Here is a 20812-nt window from a genome sequence, read left to right as displayed (position 1 = left end):
CCTTACCTAGGAAGGATGATGTAAGAAAAAGGAGACTTACCATCAAGTAACTTTAAAGTAAGCTTTAAGTAACTTATAAACACACTATATACACAAGAGAGGTCTTTACCATGCCTCTGGTAGAAGCCTCTCACAATACTGAACAGACCAGTATTTATACCAGTCCAACAGGAAGTGACATGACAGGAAGTGAGGTATGTACACAGTTCATAGTTCACAGTTCACAGGAAGTGATGACATAACTTCCCGGAAGTTATTATTTTTATCACATTCTTCCCTCCTGCAGGATTAGGAGGCTGTGGTCTACCTTTTGGTCTGCAGCCGCCGAACAAGGAAGAGTCGCACCCGTTTGGATTCCCGTCGTAGAGGGTCGCTGGTCCGCTTACATGCGGTTGGCCATTGGTCAGAGTCTGTGTGGCCTGGATTGCCCTGTGAAGGGTCGGGGAGATCATGGCTTCGAGTACGAGCCCCAATAGGTTCAAAGTCGGACTGCCTCTGTTCAGAGGGAGGTGCAGAGCTGGTCTGTGGCGGATCAGTACCTTCATGCGTGGTACTGGGAGGGTCGCAACCTTGAGCACGGGGTTCTACCGGCACCAAGCTAGTTGGTGTCCGATCAGGATCCTGGAGAGGGGTACCCGATAGGTCCCAAGAGTTTCCTGGTGAAATGCCATCACCCGATGTCCCACTAGGTCCTGGTGGGCAGGGAGCCAGATTCCGTAATGATACGGTAGATTCTCGGCCGTCGGAATATCGTATGTTTGCATAGGTGGGGTTGGCATCGGTTAGTTCGACCTCGTCTACAAGAGGGTCATTTTTAGACGTCCGAACGTATCTTCGGAGTAATACAGGTCCAGGAGTAGTTAGCCATGACGGGAGTGATGTCCCATGAGATGAGCGACGCTGGAATCCAAAGAACCGCTCATGAGGTGTAGTATTTGTGGCTGTAGAAAGCAGGGACCGTATAGAGTGCAATGCATCCGGAAGCACTGTTTCCCATTGCTGGTCTGGTAGGCCCCGAGATCTTAAAGCGAGACGTACGGAATTCCAGATGATACCGTTATACCTCTCTACCTGCACATTTCCGATGGGATGGTATGGTGTTGTTTTGCTTGTAGCAATTCCCCGTTCTGAGAGGTAGTCCTTGAGTTCCCTTGACATAAAGGATGGACCCCGATCTGAGTGAATATAAGCCGGCATGCCACAGAGAGAAAATACCTGCTCAAGGCAGCAGATTACTGTGGACGCCAGCATATTGGAGCAGGGGAAGGCAAACGGAAAACGTGAATATTCGGCAGCAGATTACTGTGGACGCCAGCATATTGGAGCAGGGGAAGGCAAACGGAAAACGTGAATATTCGTCGATCATGGTGAGCAAATATGTGTTCCGAGTTGAAGAGGGCACTGGGCCCTTAAAATCGATGCTAAGTCGTTGCATCGGTTGGGTTGCATGTATGAGTATACCATCTGAGGGGCGGAAGAACTGAGGTTTTAATTCCGCACAAAGCCGGCATTCTGAGCATATTTTCTTTACATCTCCAGTGGAAAAAGGGAGATTCCGTGATCGTACGAAATGTAGCATGCGCGTAACGCCAGGATGACACAAACCATTGTGGACATCCATGAGAGTGGAGGATGACATAGTGGAGCAGAATGCCCGTGTGAGGGTGTCCGGGGCCACATTCTCCTTGCCAGGCCGATAGAGAATGGTATAACCAAAAGAGGCCAGTTCCATCCTCCAAAGTTGTATTTTATTATTCTTAATTTTGGTTCGTTTTCGATTATCGAGCATGAAGGCGACTGTTCGTTGGTCTGTGATCAATGTAAAGTGCTGGCGAGCTAGAAAATGGTTCCACTTCCGTACTGCCTCTATGATGGCTGTGGCTTCTTTCTCAACCGGAGGATAATGTAGCTCGGCACCTTGTAAGGTCCTGGACATAAATGCTACAGGACGACCTTCCTGATTCAGAGTAGCCGAGATCGCCACCTCCGAGGCATCACATTCAACCACGAAAGGGAGATTCTCATCAATGGAGTGAAGAGCCGCTTTCTCCAACTGTTTTTTGAGAAGGTTAAAGGCTGCAACAGCCGCTGTTCCCAGTGGAAATGATCTAGCATGTAGCAAGGGTTGGATTTTGTCCGAAAAATGAGGAATCCATTTAGCGTAGTATGCAAACAGACCGAGAGCCCGACGTAAAGAAGCCGGATTCTTAGGTGACGGGAGCTCTTGGAGCGGGCGAAGTCTTTCTGGGTCTGGCTTAATGATACCATTGCCTACGCAGTAGCCAAGGATGTTGATGGTCGGTTGCGACTCAACAGATTTGGATTTATTCAGGGTCAAATTACGGCGATGGAGGGCATCCCGAAATTTTTGGAGGTTGGAGTCGTGTTCCTGTTGATCGTGACCTGCAATGGTAATGTTATCAAGATAGGGAAAAGTGTCCCTTAGGTTTTCCTGCTTAACCAGGCCATCCATTGCCCGTTGAAAGACAGCCACTCCATTAGTAACCCCGAATGGGAGGCGACGAAATTGGTACAGCCGTCCATTGGCCTCAAAGGCTGTGTACTGCTTATCTGAGACCTTCAAGGGTAACTGATGATAGGCACTTTTTAAATCGTAAGTTGAGAACACTTTGTATTCGGCCAGTTTATTAACCATATCATCAATGCGTGGCAATGGGTAGGCGTCCAAGTCGGTATATTGATTGATGGTTTGCGAATAATCGATGCATAGTCGCTGTTTGTGAGGTTTTAGAGGGTTCTTGACAATGACGACTTGAGCCCGCCAGGGCGACGAACATGGTTCAATGATATCCTCTGCTAGAAGTCGAGAGATTTCAGCCGCAATAAAAGATTGGTCTTCCTGATTAAAGCGCCGCGATTTCGTTATTATCGGTTGGCATTGAGGCGGAATACTGGCAAATAATGAGGGTTCATCAAGTGAAGCTGCTGATAATGCACAAAATGGTAATTTAGATGGTATATTAGAAATAGTAAGTCCGGGTTTGGATCCACCAAACTCAATGGTGAGTTTCTTATGCTGTTTTTGGAAGTCCAGCCCTAAGAGGAGATCACTACATAAGTCCTTGAGCACCGAAAGTCAGGTGGAGGGATACATACGACCATGAAGTGTCATATCAACAACACAAAAGCCGGAGATTCTGGTATTAAGTGATGACTGGGCCATCGCAATTGCCTGGTCCGATGGGAAGACATGTAGTTTCAATTTCGCAACAATCTGTTCCTTAATGAAACTATCAGTACTTCCTGAGTCAATTAAGGCATCTAAGGTATGCCCTTTAATTGAAATTTTTGTGGCTGCATGAGACAGGTTCTGTGGGCAAGCAGCTGTAATTGGTGTCGTTGCACAGAGAGTGGCTAAAACTCTCGGTGTGCTTCTTCGGGAGAGAGCTCGAGAGGAAGCTTGATAGGTCCTAGCTGGAGCATCTTGATAGGCCCTAATTGGGGCAGTTCGGTAGGCCTTAGCTGGATTGGCCCTCGTAGAGGCCCTTGATAGGCAAACTTTAGCAAAGTGTCCTTTTTTCCCGCAATAACTGCAGATTGCATTGCGAGCAGGGCAGGTTTTCCTAGGGTGAAAAGCATCTCCACAAAAGAAGCATTCCTTCCTAGATTGCCAAGAGGCTGCTAAAGTGGGGTCGTCCTCCTCTTCTTCATCAGAATTATCAGAATTAGATTCCCCCATGATAGGTTTCACCTGAGACCGCTTGAATTGCCTGGTTGCAGCTACAGCAGCAGATCGAGATCTGGGCAGCTGATAGAGGTCTGCATTTCTCTTTGCCAAATCCAGTGAACAAGCTAGGTCAAAAGCTTTTTGTAGCTCAAGTGTTTTACTTTCTAGTAGACGCTGGCGTATAAATGGAGAGGCAATCCCGCAGATGAAAGCATCACGAATCATTTCTTGGCGGTACAGCTCAGCTGAGGCTGCCTGAAAGTTACAATCTACGCTGAGCCTGCGAAGTTCTTGCAGGAATTCGTCAATTGATTCCCCTGGCCCTTGTCGGGCTGTGGCCAGTAGATGTCTAGCATAGACCTCATTTGGGGTCTTCGCATACAGTTTCTTAAGTGCCCGAATCACCTCTTCGTAATTATCCCAGTCATCAACATATTCGAACACTTTTGGGGTCACATAATTGACAAGTATCTTCAATTTAGCAGGAGCATCCGCTTTACATTCATCCAGAAAATTCTCAAAAGTACGATACCAATGCTTCCATACCCTGCCAGCTGCTGGTGTATTCGGGTCCAAGTCCAGACGAATAGGTCTAAGGATTTTCTCCATGATGGGTGGTTCCCTGGATCCTTAACTTCCGAGTTTGTCTGAAGGTCTAGTATTTGTCAGTGTAAATTTAAGTTACTTAAATTGATGTAAGAAAAAGGAGACTTACCATCAAGTAACTTTAAAGTAAGCTTTAAGTAACTTATAAACACACTATATACACAAGAGAGGTCTTTACCATGCCTCTGGTAGAAGCCTCTTACAATACTGAACAGACCAGTATTTATACCAGTCCAACAGGAAGTGACATGACAGGAAGTGAGGTATGTACACAGTTCATAGTTCACAGTTCACAGGAAGTGATGACATAACTTCCCGGAAGTTATCATTTTTATCACAAAGGATATATTTGCCTTAGAGGGAATGCAACATAGGTTCAACAGACTGATTCCTGGGATGGGGGGATTGTACTATGAGGAGAGATTGAGTAGACTAGGCCTATATTCCCTAGAGTTTAGAAGAATGAGAGGTGATCTCATTGAAACGTATAAAATTCTTAAGGGGCTTGACAAGGTAGATGCAGGGAGGATGTTTCCCCTGGCTGGGAGGTCTAGAACACGGGGTCACAGTCTCAGAATAAGGGGTCGGCCATTTAGAACTGAGAGGAGGAGAAACTTCTTCACTCAAAGGGTTTATGAGTCTTTTGAATTTTCTACCCCAGAGGGCTGTGGATGCTCAGTCATTGAGTATATTCAAGACAGAGATCAATAGATTTTTGTATATTAAGGGAACCAAGGGATATGGGGTTAGTATGGGAAGGTGGAGTTGAGGTAGAAGATCGGCCATGATCTTACTGAGCAAGCTTGAAGGGCCAAATGACCTACTCCTGCTCCTATTTTTTAATGTTCTTATGAAAAAGGATGCTTCTTATAGACAGTTAACAATGGAGGAGATGTGGAAATTCTAGCTGAGGTCAGAGGGAGGCCCCAGGAATTTACTGTGCCTTTTGAAGAACTGAAAGAAACATTGTCCCATCAAAAGATTAAGATGCTATCATTCTAATTAAGTTTTCCTTATATAAATATATATGTAACAGTCTAACACCCAAACTACTTCTTGCATCATAGATGTAATATATTAGGTCACAGATGACACACTAGCCTATCTTTCCCTTTTAAACTCCAGTTGCAGATTTCTGGCATTTGATTTTTTTTTTCTTTTAAATGTTTCTTTTTTCTCCTTTCAGGCATTCTTCAGTGTAATCCTGGTACAGTAAGAACTGATGAACAAATCTTTAGGCTTTTTTGCCATGAATGTCAACGAGTCTTCCATGATCGTCTAATCAACAGTGAAGACAAACTTTACTTCAATAACATGTTGTGTGAAATGGCCAGTAAGGAATTCTAACATATCCATTGCTTCAAGGCACTCACAGATTATCTGTTACACAACAGTCCTAAAGTTTAGCCATATTGTGGAGTTTATTTTGTAACTTTTAGTGTGTAGAATAGATGTTACTCTCCTTAATGTACAGATCGCAATTTCAACATTAGCTTTGTAAAATAGATTGAATGCTAAATTATGTAAAATATATTCAAATTCCTAATAGATAATTGATATTAGTCAAAGACAAATCTTGTAGCTCTTTTCCTAGTACATACATATCGGAAAGCTTGATTAGGATTTAGCATTGACGTCTAGGCCTAGAAATTGGACATCGACAGAAACCTACCGATGTCACCATGGCCTCAGTTTATGGCTGTTGAAAATGGCCGCAGCGCTACCAGGCAAAAATTGGCGCGGGGGCTGGAAATTTGTAGCGCAGCGCTAACTTACCATATAACGCCCTCCTGGTGGCGTTAGCGGAGGCATCCGACCTGAAGTTCCTGTCAGGAGTGTTGCAGCTTCCTATAGCCTCTGGGAGCGAGGCTGTGGAGTTCGCAAGAAATTGTGGGTAATTAAAAGGGCTATGAATTAAAGGGGCAATGCATTCAGAACTAAGCAAAATGCAGTTTTCAGCATTTATTGCCTTTCAAAAAACATTACCACAAGAAAGAAGTTCCAAATGAGGTTCTTCAGCTCTTAAAGCTGAATTACCTTCCTAACCTGAAAAACAGGGAAAACTGCCTCAGCACTAACACAAAGGGCTCAGCAAGCCATGGAAGGGGCACCCAGGGTCTCGCATGCAGAACTCCAGCTTAGTGCAGGTAGTCAACACTGCAAGAGAGGTCCTCTACCCACAGGGGTCAGGAGGCCCTCCAGAAAGAAGGATGTGGGACTACATCACCGAGGCCAGCACTGCCAGCACCTGGTTCCAGTGCCGAAAGAAGCTTCATGACCTCAGACCACTGGTCAAGGTCAGTGAATGCCTCTTCAAAAGCCGTCACTTACCAACTGCACCACTAGTCTCACACACGATACAAAGCTTGGTGGGAAAGTAAGCTGTGAGGAGGACACAAAGAGCCTGCAAAGGGATATAGACAGGTGAAGTGAGCGGGCAGATGGAGTATAATGTGGGAAATGTGAAGTTATTCACATTGGTCGGAAGAATAGAAAAACAGTATTTTTTAAATGGAGAGAAACTATTAAATGTTGGTGTTCAGAGAGATTTAGGTGTCCTCGTACAAGAAACAGAGAAAGTTAGCCTGCTGGTACAGCAAGCAATTAGGAAAGCAAATGGCATGTTGGCCTTTATTGCAAGTGGGTTGGAGTACAAGAATAAGGAAGTCTTACTATAGCTGTACAGGTATGTCCTTATCTGAGAAAGGACATACATGCCTTAGAGGTGGTGCAACAAAGGTTTAATAGATTGATCCCTGGGATTAGAGGGTTCTCCTATGATGAGAGATTGAGTAGATTCTGGAGTTTAGAAGAATGAGAAGTGCTCTCATTGAAACATAGGGGGAAAAATTGCGTTGCTTTGCACCTCCTGTTAGCGGGAAATTCAGCGGGAGGTTAGTGGCAGTGGTAGACAGTAGTAGACAGTAGTGCCCCGCGTGCTGCATCTCCGGTGATAACGTCATTGTCGTGCGCAGCGCCCCGCTTGTGCCCCAGCCGCAAACCTCAGTTGTGTCCCCTGACCTATCGCCGGACGATATGTCCGACAGCGTCAGGGTGGTGTTTTTGGAGCCGTGGCTGCGCAAATTCAAGGGCAGGTGCTGGGGGGCCTTTTTTTTTGGACTGCCTGTCAGCACCTGCCCCCTTGCGCTTCCTCGTGCTGGCCGCGATCAGTCAGCCCGGCACTCTTCTTGAGTGCCGGGCTGTTTTCCTGGCATCCCGCTCCCCAGTGGTCCAGCAGGGCCCAGGTGCGTGCTGCACTGGCCCCTCCCCTTTAATTGGGGAAAGAGGCCTGTAATACAGCAGCGCTACGTGCTGCCGTGATATTGAATGGTAGCGCCCCAGGAAGGAGGGGAATGCTTCCAGAAGCACCACGTCTGCTGCTTGGGGCGCTACCACTCAATTTATGGCACTGGGGCACTAAAAGTAGCACCCTGGCAAAGTTAGCGCCCCAAAGGTGGCGCAACCGAATTTTTCCCCTATAACATTCTGAGGGGGATTGACAGGGTATATGCTGAGAGGCTGCTTCCTCTGGCTTGGAGAGTCTAGAACAAGGGGACATAGTCTCAGGATAAGAGGTCGGCCATTTAAGACTGAGATGAGGAGGAATTTCTCAGGTTTTGAATCTTTGGTATTCTCTACCTGAAAGGGCTGTGGATGTTGAGTCGTTGAGTACATTCAATACAGGTAGACTATCCTTTATCCGAAAACCTTGGGACCAGCTGTGTTTCGGTTTTTGGAATTTTTCGGATTTCAGAAGGTTTTGACAACAAACACTGTTGCTTAGCAACAGCTTGTAAACACTCGGGCCCTGCCTTGGAAGCATCTCTGAAGCTGTTGCTAAGCTACAGAGACTCTTTCCACAGCCTGACTGTTTAAAAAAATGCTAGGGGAAGAAAAAAATCCTAACAAAACGGCTGCTGATTTCTGCCGTTAGATCAAGGTTTCCAGCTCCCCCTGCTCCGTATCTGAATTCCTTGACTTAGCGGGGGTCTGGGGCTCGACTGCCGCCGCCAGTTGTGGGAAAGCCGGATATCGCTGACTCCTACACTAAACTGGCCCACAAATCAGGTCGGGGGGGGCGAAGAAAAGACTATCAGACGGGCCGCTGCAGCTATCGGACGGGCCGCTGTATTGTTGGGTTCACTTTCCAGGTACCTCCTTCACACTGCCCGGCTCGGCCTGCAATCTCCTACCCAGGAGGGAACTCTGTGACCCTCTGCCCTGCTCACAGGGAAAGGCAGAGCTCCCGGACCACTCCTGTCATATTTGGTGCCACTCGGGTCATGTTGTGCGCACGACTTACGCTCCATGAAAAAACTTTAGGTTTTTAGAGGTTTTTGGTTTTCGGAAGTGCAGATAAAGGATAGTCTACCTGTAGATATTTTTGGAATCAAGGGATATGGGGATTCAGCGGGTAAGTGGAGTTAAGGTAGAAGATCAGTCATGATCTTATTGATGACGGAGCAGGCTCGAAGGGCCATATGGCCTACTCCTGCTCCTAATTCTTATTTTCTTTTGTTCTTATGATGCCATCAATACTAACAATCTACATTAATCTGTAATTCTTTAGTAATTAAGGATCAGTGTTACAAGATTTACAGATCAATAGAAACCAATATGTGAAGTCAAAGAGCTTTTAATTTCTGTTGTATAAAGCAAGATAATGTGCTTTATGACTGGAGGCTCCGGCTGCAATTCTGAATTCCACTTTTACAAATGTTCATGGTGATTGTTGAAAGGATAATTACTAGTCCTAGCCCCTTTAGGGCAACCCCAGATCAAGCGTATTCCTCAGATGTTCACTTTCAACTAAAGTTTGAGGTAGCCGAATCCTAAAGACGCTTAATTGGGTCTAAAGGTCCAGACTATCTCTCTCTAAAGGAAAGGAACAACCTGAAAATGTTACCGTCCTCCAGATAGCACTTTTAATAAGCTTAGCTAGACTGTAACATTCCGGATATTATGAGGGTCTGGAAAACTCCCCCAGAATTCTGCAACTCCTCACCAAAGAGTGTACAGAGATTGAGTTTGCGAGTTAGATACAGAAGTCTTATGTGAGACAATTCTGAAAATATATAGATTTATTAAAGAACCAACATATAATTTACAGTTGGTGAGTCAATCGCAACATTAACAGTTACAAAAAGAGAAAGCTTTACAATCTTATCAGAGATCCTTACTCTCAAATCTTAACTTCGCAACAGTTTTACAGTTCTTAAAGTTTATTCAGGATATCCACCAAAATCAAATACAGTACCTTGATCCCCGAGGTACAAAGAGTTGTAGACTTACAGAGCTAGCTCTGAAGCCGAGAATTGCTTTGCTCCTTTAAGCAAGTCTATTATCCCATTTGAGAGTTCAATATTTATACCCTTTTCCAGTAGTATTTCTTTTAAGGTTTTCTGCTGATGTAAGCTAATTATCTCTAGTCATTTTTCTGCTGACCCCTGCAGTTCTTAATCACCTCAGCTGGTAGCACTACAGAACCATGTCTCTTCCCTAGGTGTTCTAAATTTATCATAAAAAATGGTGTAATCAGCAGGTGCGTTTTACTTGGTATCATTTTTATGAAGGCAGATGTTTGTTACTTTTATGTGCTCCTTTACGAGGTGTAAATTAGAACACCTTGTACCGGGCAACTATTGTCTTGTTCCCAAAGGTTCAGACTTCAGGAGCCTTTAACCTTCTGTTTCAATAAGGTTATTAATTCAGTGTCAACAACTTATCTCAATAGCCAGAATGCTATCACAGCTTTTTCATCGTTCGGTTTCTAGATTTCCAGACCCGGTTTGTCATGTTTTAATAAGGCCAGAATTCTTTCATAGAATGGTGTATTTTTCTGAATAGGTTATATCGCTTTTTCCTTCACATTGTAACCTAAGCTGCCTAGCGGCTAGGAGACTGGTTTGGGTCAACCCGTTTTATACCCCGCCCAATTTTAATGGCGTGTAAAATGGGCGTCCAACCCGAACTCTCCCAGTCTCGCCTTACAGGTTAGGTTAAAATTTCCCTCATTCATTCCAATTCGACTAAAGGAAATAGTCCCAGGGTTACATTTTATTTGCAAAATAGGCAGTTCATTTAAGATGAGTTCACAATCGGAACAAACAAAGAAGCCAAACTTTCTTTGTATTTGGGTGAAGAAACTCTGTAAAAGAATGTAATTTTAATTTGAGCTGAAAGTTTATTGTAACTGACTTGTCTGTTGCACTAAAACCCTCAAACAGCTAGGGGGAAAAATTCGGTTGGTTGCGCCACCCATTAGCGCCTAAAGAGGTCGAGAAGTGGGGCACTAACCAACTAACGCCCGGGCGCAGCGAACCCTGTGCCTCTTCTCAAATTGAGCGGACATTTAGCGCTGGCGCTAAACCGTTGCGCCCGCAGATCATGACGTCATTTCAGTGTGCAACGCCCTTGGGGCGCCCCGGACCAGAAATTCAGTGGCGCCCCCCTCCGTTCCGCCTGGCGCTAACAAGGACAGGTTACCTGGAGCGTTTCCCAGTCGCTGTCAGGCTTGGGGGGGGGCGCTATTTAAAGGGGACTCTTCCTGGATTATTAGTGGTAGCCATTTTTGGACCTCACCTTCTTTGAGAGAGAGAGAGAGTTGCTCAGAGACAAACAGAGAGCCATTTCTGCAGTGAGCCAGCGCTGGCTGAGGAACTTTAGCCTTCTGAACATAACTTTGCAGTTGGTAAGCTTCTCAACCGGCACTTACTATGGGAGCTGCATTGGATGGGAACGTCGTCCTTCTCAATCATATTGACAGGGCACAGAGACGCAGGGATAGAGTGGCAGGCATGGCCAGACGGAGGAGGGCCTACAGACGTCGGCACACGAGACCTTACGCTGCCAGGGTTTTCCACCAACAGTTTTCGTATATCAACATGTCGGAGGAGCAGTGTTTCCGAAGGCTGCGCTTCAGTAAGGAGGTGGTCACTGAGCTCTGCCACCTGCTTCAGCCAGATCTGCAGCCTCAACTAAGGTGCAGGACATCTCTGTCGGTGGCTGTGAGGACCACTGTGGCTCTAAACTTCTATGCCAGTGGCTCCTTTCAGGCCGCTACTGGGGACATTGCCAACATCTCACAGTTCGCGGTGCATTGCTGCATCCGTCAAGTGACTAATGCCCTCTTTAAAAGGAGACGGCAGTACATCTCCTTCCCAATGACCCCGGACAAGCAGCGAGAGCGCACAGAGGGCTTCGCAAGGATAGCGGGCTTCCCCATGGTGCAGGGCGCCATTGACTGCACGCATGTGGCTTTGCGGGCACCTCTAGAGAATGTGGAGGATTTCCGCAACCGAAAGGGGTTCTGTTCTTTGAATGTGCAGCTGGTCTGTGACCACCGACAGCTGATACTCGCTATCAATGCCCACTTTCCAGGCGGGAGGGAAGCACAAACTGCAAGGACCGTCCGTCAGAGGCTTTAAGCAAGTCGCGTCTAGGCCCCTCTCAGGGAATGCTTTCTGCCATTCCAAGAACATGAATGGAACCGTTCTGCTACCCCTAAGCCGGTCAAGGCAAAAATTTATGCAAAGAACAGACATGGACATTGTGAATAAATAAACTTCTTTATTTAACAAAATGTGTATCCTTCCCGCATGACAAAGCAATGGAAACAGACTGCCACATAACTGACTCTCACACCCTGGAGACTGTCCAAAACATATCTATCTCTCACACCCTGGAGACAATGTGCAAAACATAACCAACATTCAGACCAGCATCCTCGGCCTTGAATGAAAGAAATAACATAATTTAGCAGCACCTTCTACTTTTTGCCCCTCGATGGTGATCTGCTTCCCTTGTGGAATTGCCCCCTTCCCGCCCTGCAGCTCCTCTGTAATGGGACCCCAGTGGCTGCCGCAAGGCTGGGGGAGGCCTGCTGACTGTCTGAAACTGAGATCACAGATGCCCTTGAGGGACGGCCTGGACCAGCTCTGGGCCTGGAGGGCCCGGCTGCTGACTGCTCCAACTCTGCATGGGCGGAAGCAGTCTGTCCTACAGGTGGTGGCAGCTGCAGTGGAGAAGTGCCAGTGGTGGCATCAGGAATGCTGTCATCCTGAGAGCAGACAGCAGCTCCCTGGTTCGCCGACACACTGGCACTCTGACGGGGCAGCACCGCAGCATGCGCAGCAATCAGCTGGTGCACAGATTGCGGGCCTGCTGTGGGCCCCGGGGAATCCTGCCCGATCCAGCGAGGGTGGCAGCAGTCAGTGCTCGCGTGGCCTCAATCTGCGTCTGCGATGAGACCAGCCACTGACTGCGTGGCAGCACTCAGCACTTGCGTGGCAGGTGCCAGTGCTTCGCCGAAGTCCTGGAGAATCCTTGCCAGTGTCTCAATAGAGTCGGACATCCTTGCCACTGCAGCCATGAGCTCAGTGTGCCTCAGCCCAGCCTGGGCGCTCATTTCTGCGAGGGCACGCACCTTTTCTGCGCTCTGTGCAGCAGCACTCGCAGCCCGACTCGCCCTCCGGGGAGACGGCCCCCGAGCTTCCCTACCCCCCTCGCGTTGCTACAGGCCGCTGGGTCCTGGAGCTGCATCCTCCTCAGACCATTCCTCCCCGCTCCCCTCCAAGGAAGGCGTCTCCCCAGCCTGGACATGGGCTGGCTCGCCTGAGGGTGGTACGGATGGTCCGGCTTCCTCCTCCTCGTTGCCTCCAGAGTCACTCGCACTGGCAGCTTGAGGGCCTGCCTCCCGAGCTGGTGATGCAGCATCTGAAAGCAGGGAGGTTCAAGAGTGGCTTTAGCGAAAGGACAGGGTGGCAGCAAGGGATGCATGAGTGCTGCAATGCTCTGAGTTGGCTCGAGAGTGAAAAAGCATGCTGGTGTGGGGAACAAGTGGAAGGAGAGAGGTCAAAAAGGTGATGACCTTACCATTGCTGTCCACAATGGGGTCGGCATCTCCAGAGGCGACGGGGCCAATCATCCAGCTTGCCACAATCCGGTGGACTCGCACCTCCAGGTCTGTAAGGGTCTGCAGGTGAGGCCGGCCTCCTCCGGTCCGATGCTGTTGCCTTCTATTATTCGCCAGCTTGGCCTGCAAGAGAAAGGACGGGGTGTGATGAAACCTGCAGCCCTGATCTGGTATGACATGCCTCCCATGGTTGATTAGTCCTTACATTATGCAGCCCTGATCTGGCATGACATGCCTCCCATGGTCGATTAGCCCTTACATTATGCACAGAGCTGAATGTGCGTGTGTGTTTCCAGAAAGGGCCATGGGTGCTGGATGACAGCTGGCCATTGGGGCTTTGCACACCCTCTGGCCATAAAGTGAGGTGCAGATGGAGGGATGAAGATGATTCTGAAAAAGGCACTCACCTTGACGACCCGAGTGAGGTCATTGAACTTCTTCCTGCATTGCACAGGAGTCCTGAGAACCATGCTGCTGGAGGTGACTCTGTGGGAAACCTCCCTCCAAGCTCTGCGATAGTCACTGTGTTGAGGCCTCCTGCCATTCTCTGGGTAGAGCACAGATCGCCTGCGCTCCACCGCACCAACCAGAGCATCCAATGCCCCCTCGCTGAAGCGCTGCGCTCTCTCCCTGGCCCTCTCCATATTGATGCAGTTGTCGACGTCACAGGTAGGTTACCGCCGAGTTTGAGGCCTACGAGGCGCAGGGTGCAGCTGCAGATGATAATCAATCTGCCGCTTTAAGAGCTGGCCGGCGCCAGCGTGTCTGGGTGAAATCGATAATTGACAGCACCTGCGCTGCGCCCGCCCGCGGAGAAATTGCATCGCGCCGCCGGGTTAGCGCCTTAAGACAATCGTGCAGCGCCTGATTTAACGCCGCAATCACTTTCAGGGGCGCAGCTACCCAATATCGCTCGAGGTGGCGATAAATTGCGCCTGGCGCTAAACTTTGCGCACCGACAATACTAGCGCCCCAAACGGGGCGATACCGAATTTCTCCCCCCTAGTTCCTGATATGATGAAATGTGGTTCAATGGTAATACATTTACTTTGAAAGAATTGCACAGTACAAAGTTATTTTTCCATTGATACAGGATATCATTTATTTGTATTTATTGTATTTTCATCTTGTTAATAATATTTTTCCTTTCTTTTAAAGACAAACACTTTTCAGTCCAGCTGGAGCCAAGTTATTTTCTTACCAAACCAATTATTTTTGGAGATTTCTTGAAGGTGAAAAGATAGTTCTCATTTACTTTTGTGAAATACACCTTACTGGAATCATAAGTTCATTATCATAGAATCAGAGGATGATACAGCACAGAAGGATGCAATTCGCTCGATCGTGCCTGTGTTGGCTCTTTGGTAGAGCTATCCAATTAATCGCACTCCCCTGCTCTTTCCCATAGTCCTGTAAAGGTTTTCCCTTCAAGTATTATTCATTTCTCTTTTGGATGTTATTATTGAATCTGCTTCCACCACCCTTTCAGGCAGTGCATTCCAGAACACAACAACTTGGTGTTGGAAAAAAAATGTTTCCTCGTGTCGCCTCTGGTTCTTTTGCCAGTTACCTTAAATCTGTGTCCTCTGGTTGCCGATCTTTCTGCCACTGGAAACGGTTTCTCCTTATTTACTCTATCAAAACCATTCATGATTTTGAACACCTCTATCAAATCTCCTCTTAACCTTCTCTGTTCTAAGGAGAATGACCACAGCTTCTTCAATCTCTCCACATAACTGAAGATCCTCATCCCTGGGCCGTTCTAGTAAACCAACCCTCTCTGTTACTTCATCAAAGAACTCAATCAAGTTAGTTAAACACAATTTGGCTTTAACAAATATATCATATATAAAAGATATTGATCACACTGACAGATGGTTGTGCAAAAAATTGCTACAACTGAATAAAAATCCCACAAATAATAAAACAAACAATTTATAGTTCAAGCACGAACTAACAGCAAGAAGCAATCTCAAGGCCAGGATCTATTCTTAGGTTCAAAAGACAGTTAATCTTGTGTAGTTGATATGTCCTTTGAACTAGTTGATTTGATTATTAACTTGGAAACATTCATAGAATCATAGAAATTTACAGCACAGAAGGAGGCCATTCGGCCCATCTTGTCCATGGCGGACGACAAAGAGCTATCCACCCTAATTCCATTTTCTAGCACTTGGTCCGTAGCCTTGTAAGTTACAGCACTTCAAGTGCATATCCAAGTACTTTTTAAATGTGATGAGGGTTTCTGCCTCTACCACCCTTTCAGGCAGTGAGTTCCAGACCCCCACCACCCTCTGGGTGAAAAGATTTCTCCTCAAATCCCCTCTAAACCTCCCACCAATTACTTTAAATCTATGCTCCCTGGTTATTGACCCTTCTGCTAAGGGAAATAGGTCCTTCCAATCCACTCTATCTAGGCCCCTCGTAATTTTATACACCTCAATTAGGTCTCCTCTGTTCCAAAGAAAACAACCCCAGCCTATCCAATCTTTCCTCATAGCTAAAATTCCCCAGCTCAGGTAACCTCCTCGTAAATCTCCTCTGCACCCTCTCTAGTGCAATCACATCCTTCCTGTAATGTAGTGACCAGAACTGCATGCAGTATTCTAGCTGCGGCCTAACTAGTATTTTATACAGTTCAAGCAGAACATCCCTGCTCTTATATTCTATGCCTCAGCTAATAAAGGCAAGTATCCCGTATGCCCTCTTAACCACCTTATCTACCTGTCCTGCTACCTTCAGGGACCTGTGGACCTGCACTCCAAGGTCCCTCTGATCTTCTGCACTTCTCAGTGTCCTACCATTTATAGTTTATTCTCTTGCCTTGTTAGCCCTCCCCAAATGCATTACCCCGCACTTCTCCAGATTGAATTCCATTTGCCACTGTTCTGCCCACCTGACCAGCCCATTGATACCTTCCCGCAGTCTGTAGCTTTCTTCTTCATTATCAACCACACAGTCAATTTTTGTATCATCTGCAAACTTCTTAATTATACTTCCTACATTCAAGTCCAAATCATTGATATATACCACAAAAAGCAAAAGACCCAGTACTGAGCCCTGCGGAACCCCACTGGAAACAGCCTTCCAGTCACAAAAACACCCTTCGACCATGACCCTTTGTTTCCTGCCTCTGAGCCAATTTTGGATCCAACTTGCCACTTTGCCTTGGATCCCATGGGCTTTTACTTTTGTGCCCAGTCTGCCATGCGGTACCTTATCAAAGGCCTTGCTAAAATCCATATAGACTACATCAAAAGCACTACCTTCATTGACTCTCCTTGTTACCTCCTCAAAAAATTCAATCAAGTTAGTCAGACATCACCTTCCCTTAACAAATCCATGCTGACTTTCCTTGATTAATCCATGTCTTTCTAAATGAAGATTTATCCTGTCCCTCAGAATTTTTTCTAATAATATTCCCACCACCGAGGTTAGGCTGACTGGCCTGTAATTACTCGGTCTATCCCTTTCTCCCTTTTTAAACAACGGTATCATGTTAGCAATCCTCTGGCACCACACCTGTAGCCAGAGAGGATTGGAAAATGATGGTCAGAGCCTCTGCTATTTCCTCTCTTACTTCTCTTAACCCTGAGATACATTTCATCCGGGCCTGGGGATATATTCACTTTCAAAGATGCTAAACCCCTTAATACTTCCTCTTTCGCTATGTTTATTTCATCTAATATTTCACACCCCTCCTCCCTGATTGAAATGTCTGTATTGTCCCTCTCTTTTGTGAAAACAGACGCAATGTATTCATTAAGAACCATACCCATGTCTTCCGCTTCCACACACAGGTTACCTTTATGGTCCCTAATATGCCCTACTCTTACTTTAGTTATCCTCTTGTTCTTAATGTATTTACAAAACACCTTTGGGTTTTCCTTGATTTTACCTGCCAATATTTTTTCATGCTCTCTCTTTGCTTTCCTAATTTCCTTTTTAATTTCACCCCTGCACTTTCTATACTCCTCTCGGCTTTCTGCAGTATTGAGTCCTCGGTATCTGTCATAAGCTTCCCTTTTTTCCTTTATCCTACCCTGTATGCCCTTTGACATCCAGGGAGCTCTAGATTTGTTAGTCCCACCCTTTTTCTTCCAGGGAACATACTTGCTCTGAACCCCCACTATCTCCTCCTTGAATGCCTCCCACTGCTCCGACACTGATTTACCTTCAAGTTTCTGTCTCCAGTCCACTTTGGCTAAATCACTTCTCAGCTTAGTAAAATTAGCTTTTCCCCAATTGAGAACTTTTATTCCTGGTCTGTCCTTGTCCTTTCCATAACTATCCTATATATAACTGAATTATGATCACTACCACCAATATGCGCTCCCACTGATACCCTTTCCACCTACCCAGCTTCATTTCCTAAAACTAGGTCCAGAACCGCCCCCTCTCTTGTTGGGCTTGCTATGTACTGGCTAAAAACGTTCTCCTGAATGCATTTTAAGAATTCTGTTGCCTCTATACCTTTCACACTAATTTTATCCCAGTTAATATTAGAGAAGTTGAAATCCCCTACCATTACTGCCCTATTTTTGCACGTCTCAGAAATTTGCCTACATATGCTCTTCTATCTCCCTCTGACTGTTTGGGGGTCTATAGTATACTCCCAGCAGTGTGATTGCCCCTTTTTTGTTTTTCAGTTCAACCCTTATGGCCTCATTTGATGATCCTTCTAAGATATCCTCCCTTCTCACAACTGTAATTGATTCTTTAATCAATATTGCGACCCCCCTCCTTTTTTATCCTCCTCTCTATCTCGTCTGAAAACCCTGTAACCAAATACAGTATGTTGAGCTGCCATTCCTGCCCTTCTTTCAAACATGTCTCAGTACTAGCTGTTATACCATACTTCCACGTGTCTATCTGTGCCTGTCAGCTCATCTGCTTTATTCCCTAGACTTCTAGTGTTGAAGTATATACCATTTTGCACTGCCAAATTCCCTTGTTGTCTATTTTCTAGCCTTTGTTTCCTCTGTCTTCCAAACTCGCTTACTTATTTTCTGCCTTCCATTTCCAGCTTTGCTTCTCTCCCTTCTGAATCTATTCTCAGGTTCCCAACCCCCTGCCAAGCTAGTTTAAACCCTACCCAACAGCACTAGCAAATCCCGCTGCGAGGATATTGGTCCCGGTCGTGTTGAGGTTCAACCCGTCCGGCTTGTACAGGTCCCACCTCCCCCAGAAATGGTCCCAATGCCTCAGGAATCTAAAGTCCTCCCTCCTGCACCATCTCTCCAGCCATGCATTCATCTGCTCTATCCTCTATTCATGCCTATTCTTTATTCTCTGTAATGTCACTGCTAGGTATTTTTTGTTGTCTACGCTATTATTCCAGATATTCATTATTCCCTACATAATCAGTACCAGATATCTGTTCTCTATTAATACTGCTACATTCCCATTATTATGCATGTAGTCAAGTCGATGAAGCTGGTATTCCACATATAATCACTCCAGGGAATGTTATTCAATAGATGCATAATGTATACAATAAAGTTCACAATTATTCTTTTCAGATTGGAGCGGAGAAAGCAGACCGGCTTTATGAAGATCTAAACAATTATGAGAAAGTAAAATCTATTCTATGGGACTACATGGATGACTATAATATGACAAGTTCCAAAGAGATGAGACTGGTTTTCTTTCAAGATGCCATTGAACACGTTTCTAGGTACTGTATTTTATTTAGCATTAACCAGTTCTTTGTTTTATATATATAAATAAGCACACATACCATGTATAAATTCCACCTCCCCACGAGCAGAATTCAGGGATAGTACAGGCAGAGGCACTGAAATCTAGAGTGGAGTAGAATCCGCTGCTGGATTGCTGCTCCATTAACACAGTTGTGGCAAGTTCCAATACAGCAGGGGGTGAATGCTTCCTCTGCCTGCCCCACATTTGTCCCAGTAGCAGTTTGCAGGTGCACTGGGGGCATCCTGGGCTGTCCCAGGAATCCTGCCAGATAGTCATTTGCTAGGTGCAGCAGGATAATAATATTGGGTGATTTTAACTAACTCGGCAGCACGGTGGCATCGTGGTTAGCACTGTTGCCTCACAGCGCCAGGGACCCGGGTTCGAATCCGGCCTCGGGCGACTGTCTGTGTGGAGTTTGCACATTCTCCTCGTGTTTGCGTGGGTTTTCTCCGGGTGCTCCGGTTTCCTCCCACAGTCCAAAGATGTGCGGGTTAGGTTGATTGGCTATGATAAATTGACCCTTAGTGTTAGGGGGATTAAATACGTGGGGTTACGGGGATAGGGTGGGATATGTGTTGGTGTAGGGGTTACGGGGATCGGGTGGGATATGTGTCGGTGCAGGCTCGATGGGCCGAAATGGCCTCTATCTGCACTGTGGGTTTTCTGTGATTCTGTGATTCTGTGAAAACAGACTGAAATTAAGGTAATAAAAACATAAGAAATAGGAGCCATGAGTAGGTCATACGGTCCCTTGAGCCTGCTCCACCATTTAATAAGATCATGACTGACCTTCTACCTCAACTCCATGTTCCTGTCCTATCCTCATATCCTTTGATTCCCTTAGTATGCCTTAGTAATATATGTTTTCAAAGCATAGAAGGCATTTTAGAATGCATCAGGATTGTTTTCTAGATCAGTATGGTTCAGTAGGGGCACCAGGATGAAGCATTAGAGAGGAGATGCAAGGTGCGCAGAGGACTGAGAGAAACAAACAGTATTACAATAAAGACAGAAATAGGAGGGATCAGACGGGGGTGAAATGCGAGGCAGACTAAGATGGGTTTAGAGTACGATAGCAAAATACTGCAGATGCTGGAAATCCGAAATAACAACAGAAAATGCTGGAAAAACTCAGCAGGCCAGGCAACATCCGTGGAGAGAAATTAGAGTGACGTTTCGGGTCTAACCCTTTTTCAAACTGGAAAGGAAATAAAATAGATAGAAGGCAGGGCTGCGATAGAACAAAATAAGTAAAAGAAGTAAAAGAGACATTAAGAGGTATTCAAAACCAGACGAGATGGTAATAGGACAGTGGAGACAAAAGACAGCAAGATTAGGTGTGAAGTGTACTGGCAGGATGGGAGACAGCTGCCGTGTGGGAGAGAGAAAAAAAAAGGAAAGGAAAGGGTTGGGGAATGGAAGATCCAAAACAAAGGGGTGGAAAAAAATATAAGTAAAAATGTAATAGTGGCCGAGGTTATGATCTGAAATTGTTGAACTCGATATTGAGTCCGGAAGGCTGCAAAGTGCCTAATCGGAAGATGAGGCGCTGTTCCTCGAGTCTACGTTGAGCTTCCGTGGAACAATGCAAGAGGCCAAGGACGGTGAGGTCTGAGTGGGAATGGAGCAGTGAATTAAAATGACAGGCGACCGGAAGCTCGGGGTCACCCTTACGGACTGAACGGAGATGTTCCGCAAAGCGGTCACCCAATCTGTGTTTGGTCTCCCCAGTGTAGAGGAGACCGCATCGTGAGCAGCGAATACAGTATACCAGATTGCAAGAAGTACAAGTAAATCGCTGTTTCACCTGGAAGGGGTGTTTGGGGCCCTGGACAGTGGGAAGAGGGGAGGTATAGGGGCAGGTGGGTTTAGAGTACATGTGCGTATATGCCTGGGGCATG

The 20812-nt window shown here is 46.2% G+C and overlaps 1 protein-coding gene across 3 annotated transcripts in view; it reads left to right on the top strand.

Annotated features, from left to right (window-relative positions):
- Positions 1 to 20812, top strand: part of dnah6 (dynein, axonemal, heavy chain 6) — a 1317984-nt gene that overhangs the window by 886035 nt on the left and 411137 nt on the right. For all 3 annotated transcript variants that reach the window (XM_085993638.1, XM_085993630.1, XM_085993647.1), the window contains 3 exons: positions 5481 to 5627; positions 14367 to 14440; positions 18731 to 18885. In XM_085993638.1, coding sequence (XP_085849764.1) covers positions 5481 to 5627; positions 14367 to 14440; positions 18731 to 18885 — 376 coding nt within the window. The remainder of the gene's footprint in view (positions 1 to 5480; positions 5628 to 14366; positions 14441 to 18730; positions 18886 to 20812) is intronic.

This window comes from Somniosus microcephalus, chromosome 1 (assembly GCF_052327205.1).
Source record: "Somniosus microcephalus isolate GS21.2 chromosome 1, FLI_Smic_1.0, whole genome shotgun sequence".
Lineage (NCBI taxonomy): Eukaryota > Metazoa > Chordata > Chondrichthyes > Squaliformes > Somniosidae > Somniosus > Somniosus microcephalus.
Note: the sequence above shows the minus strand (reverse complement) of the source record. Positions and strands in the feature narration are given on the sequence as shown.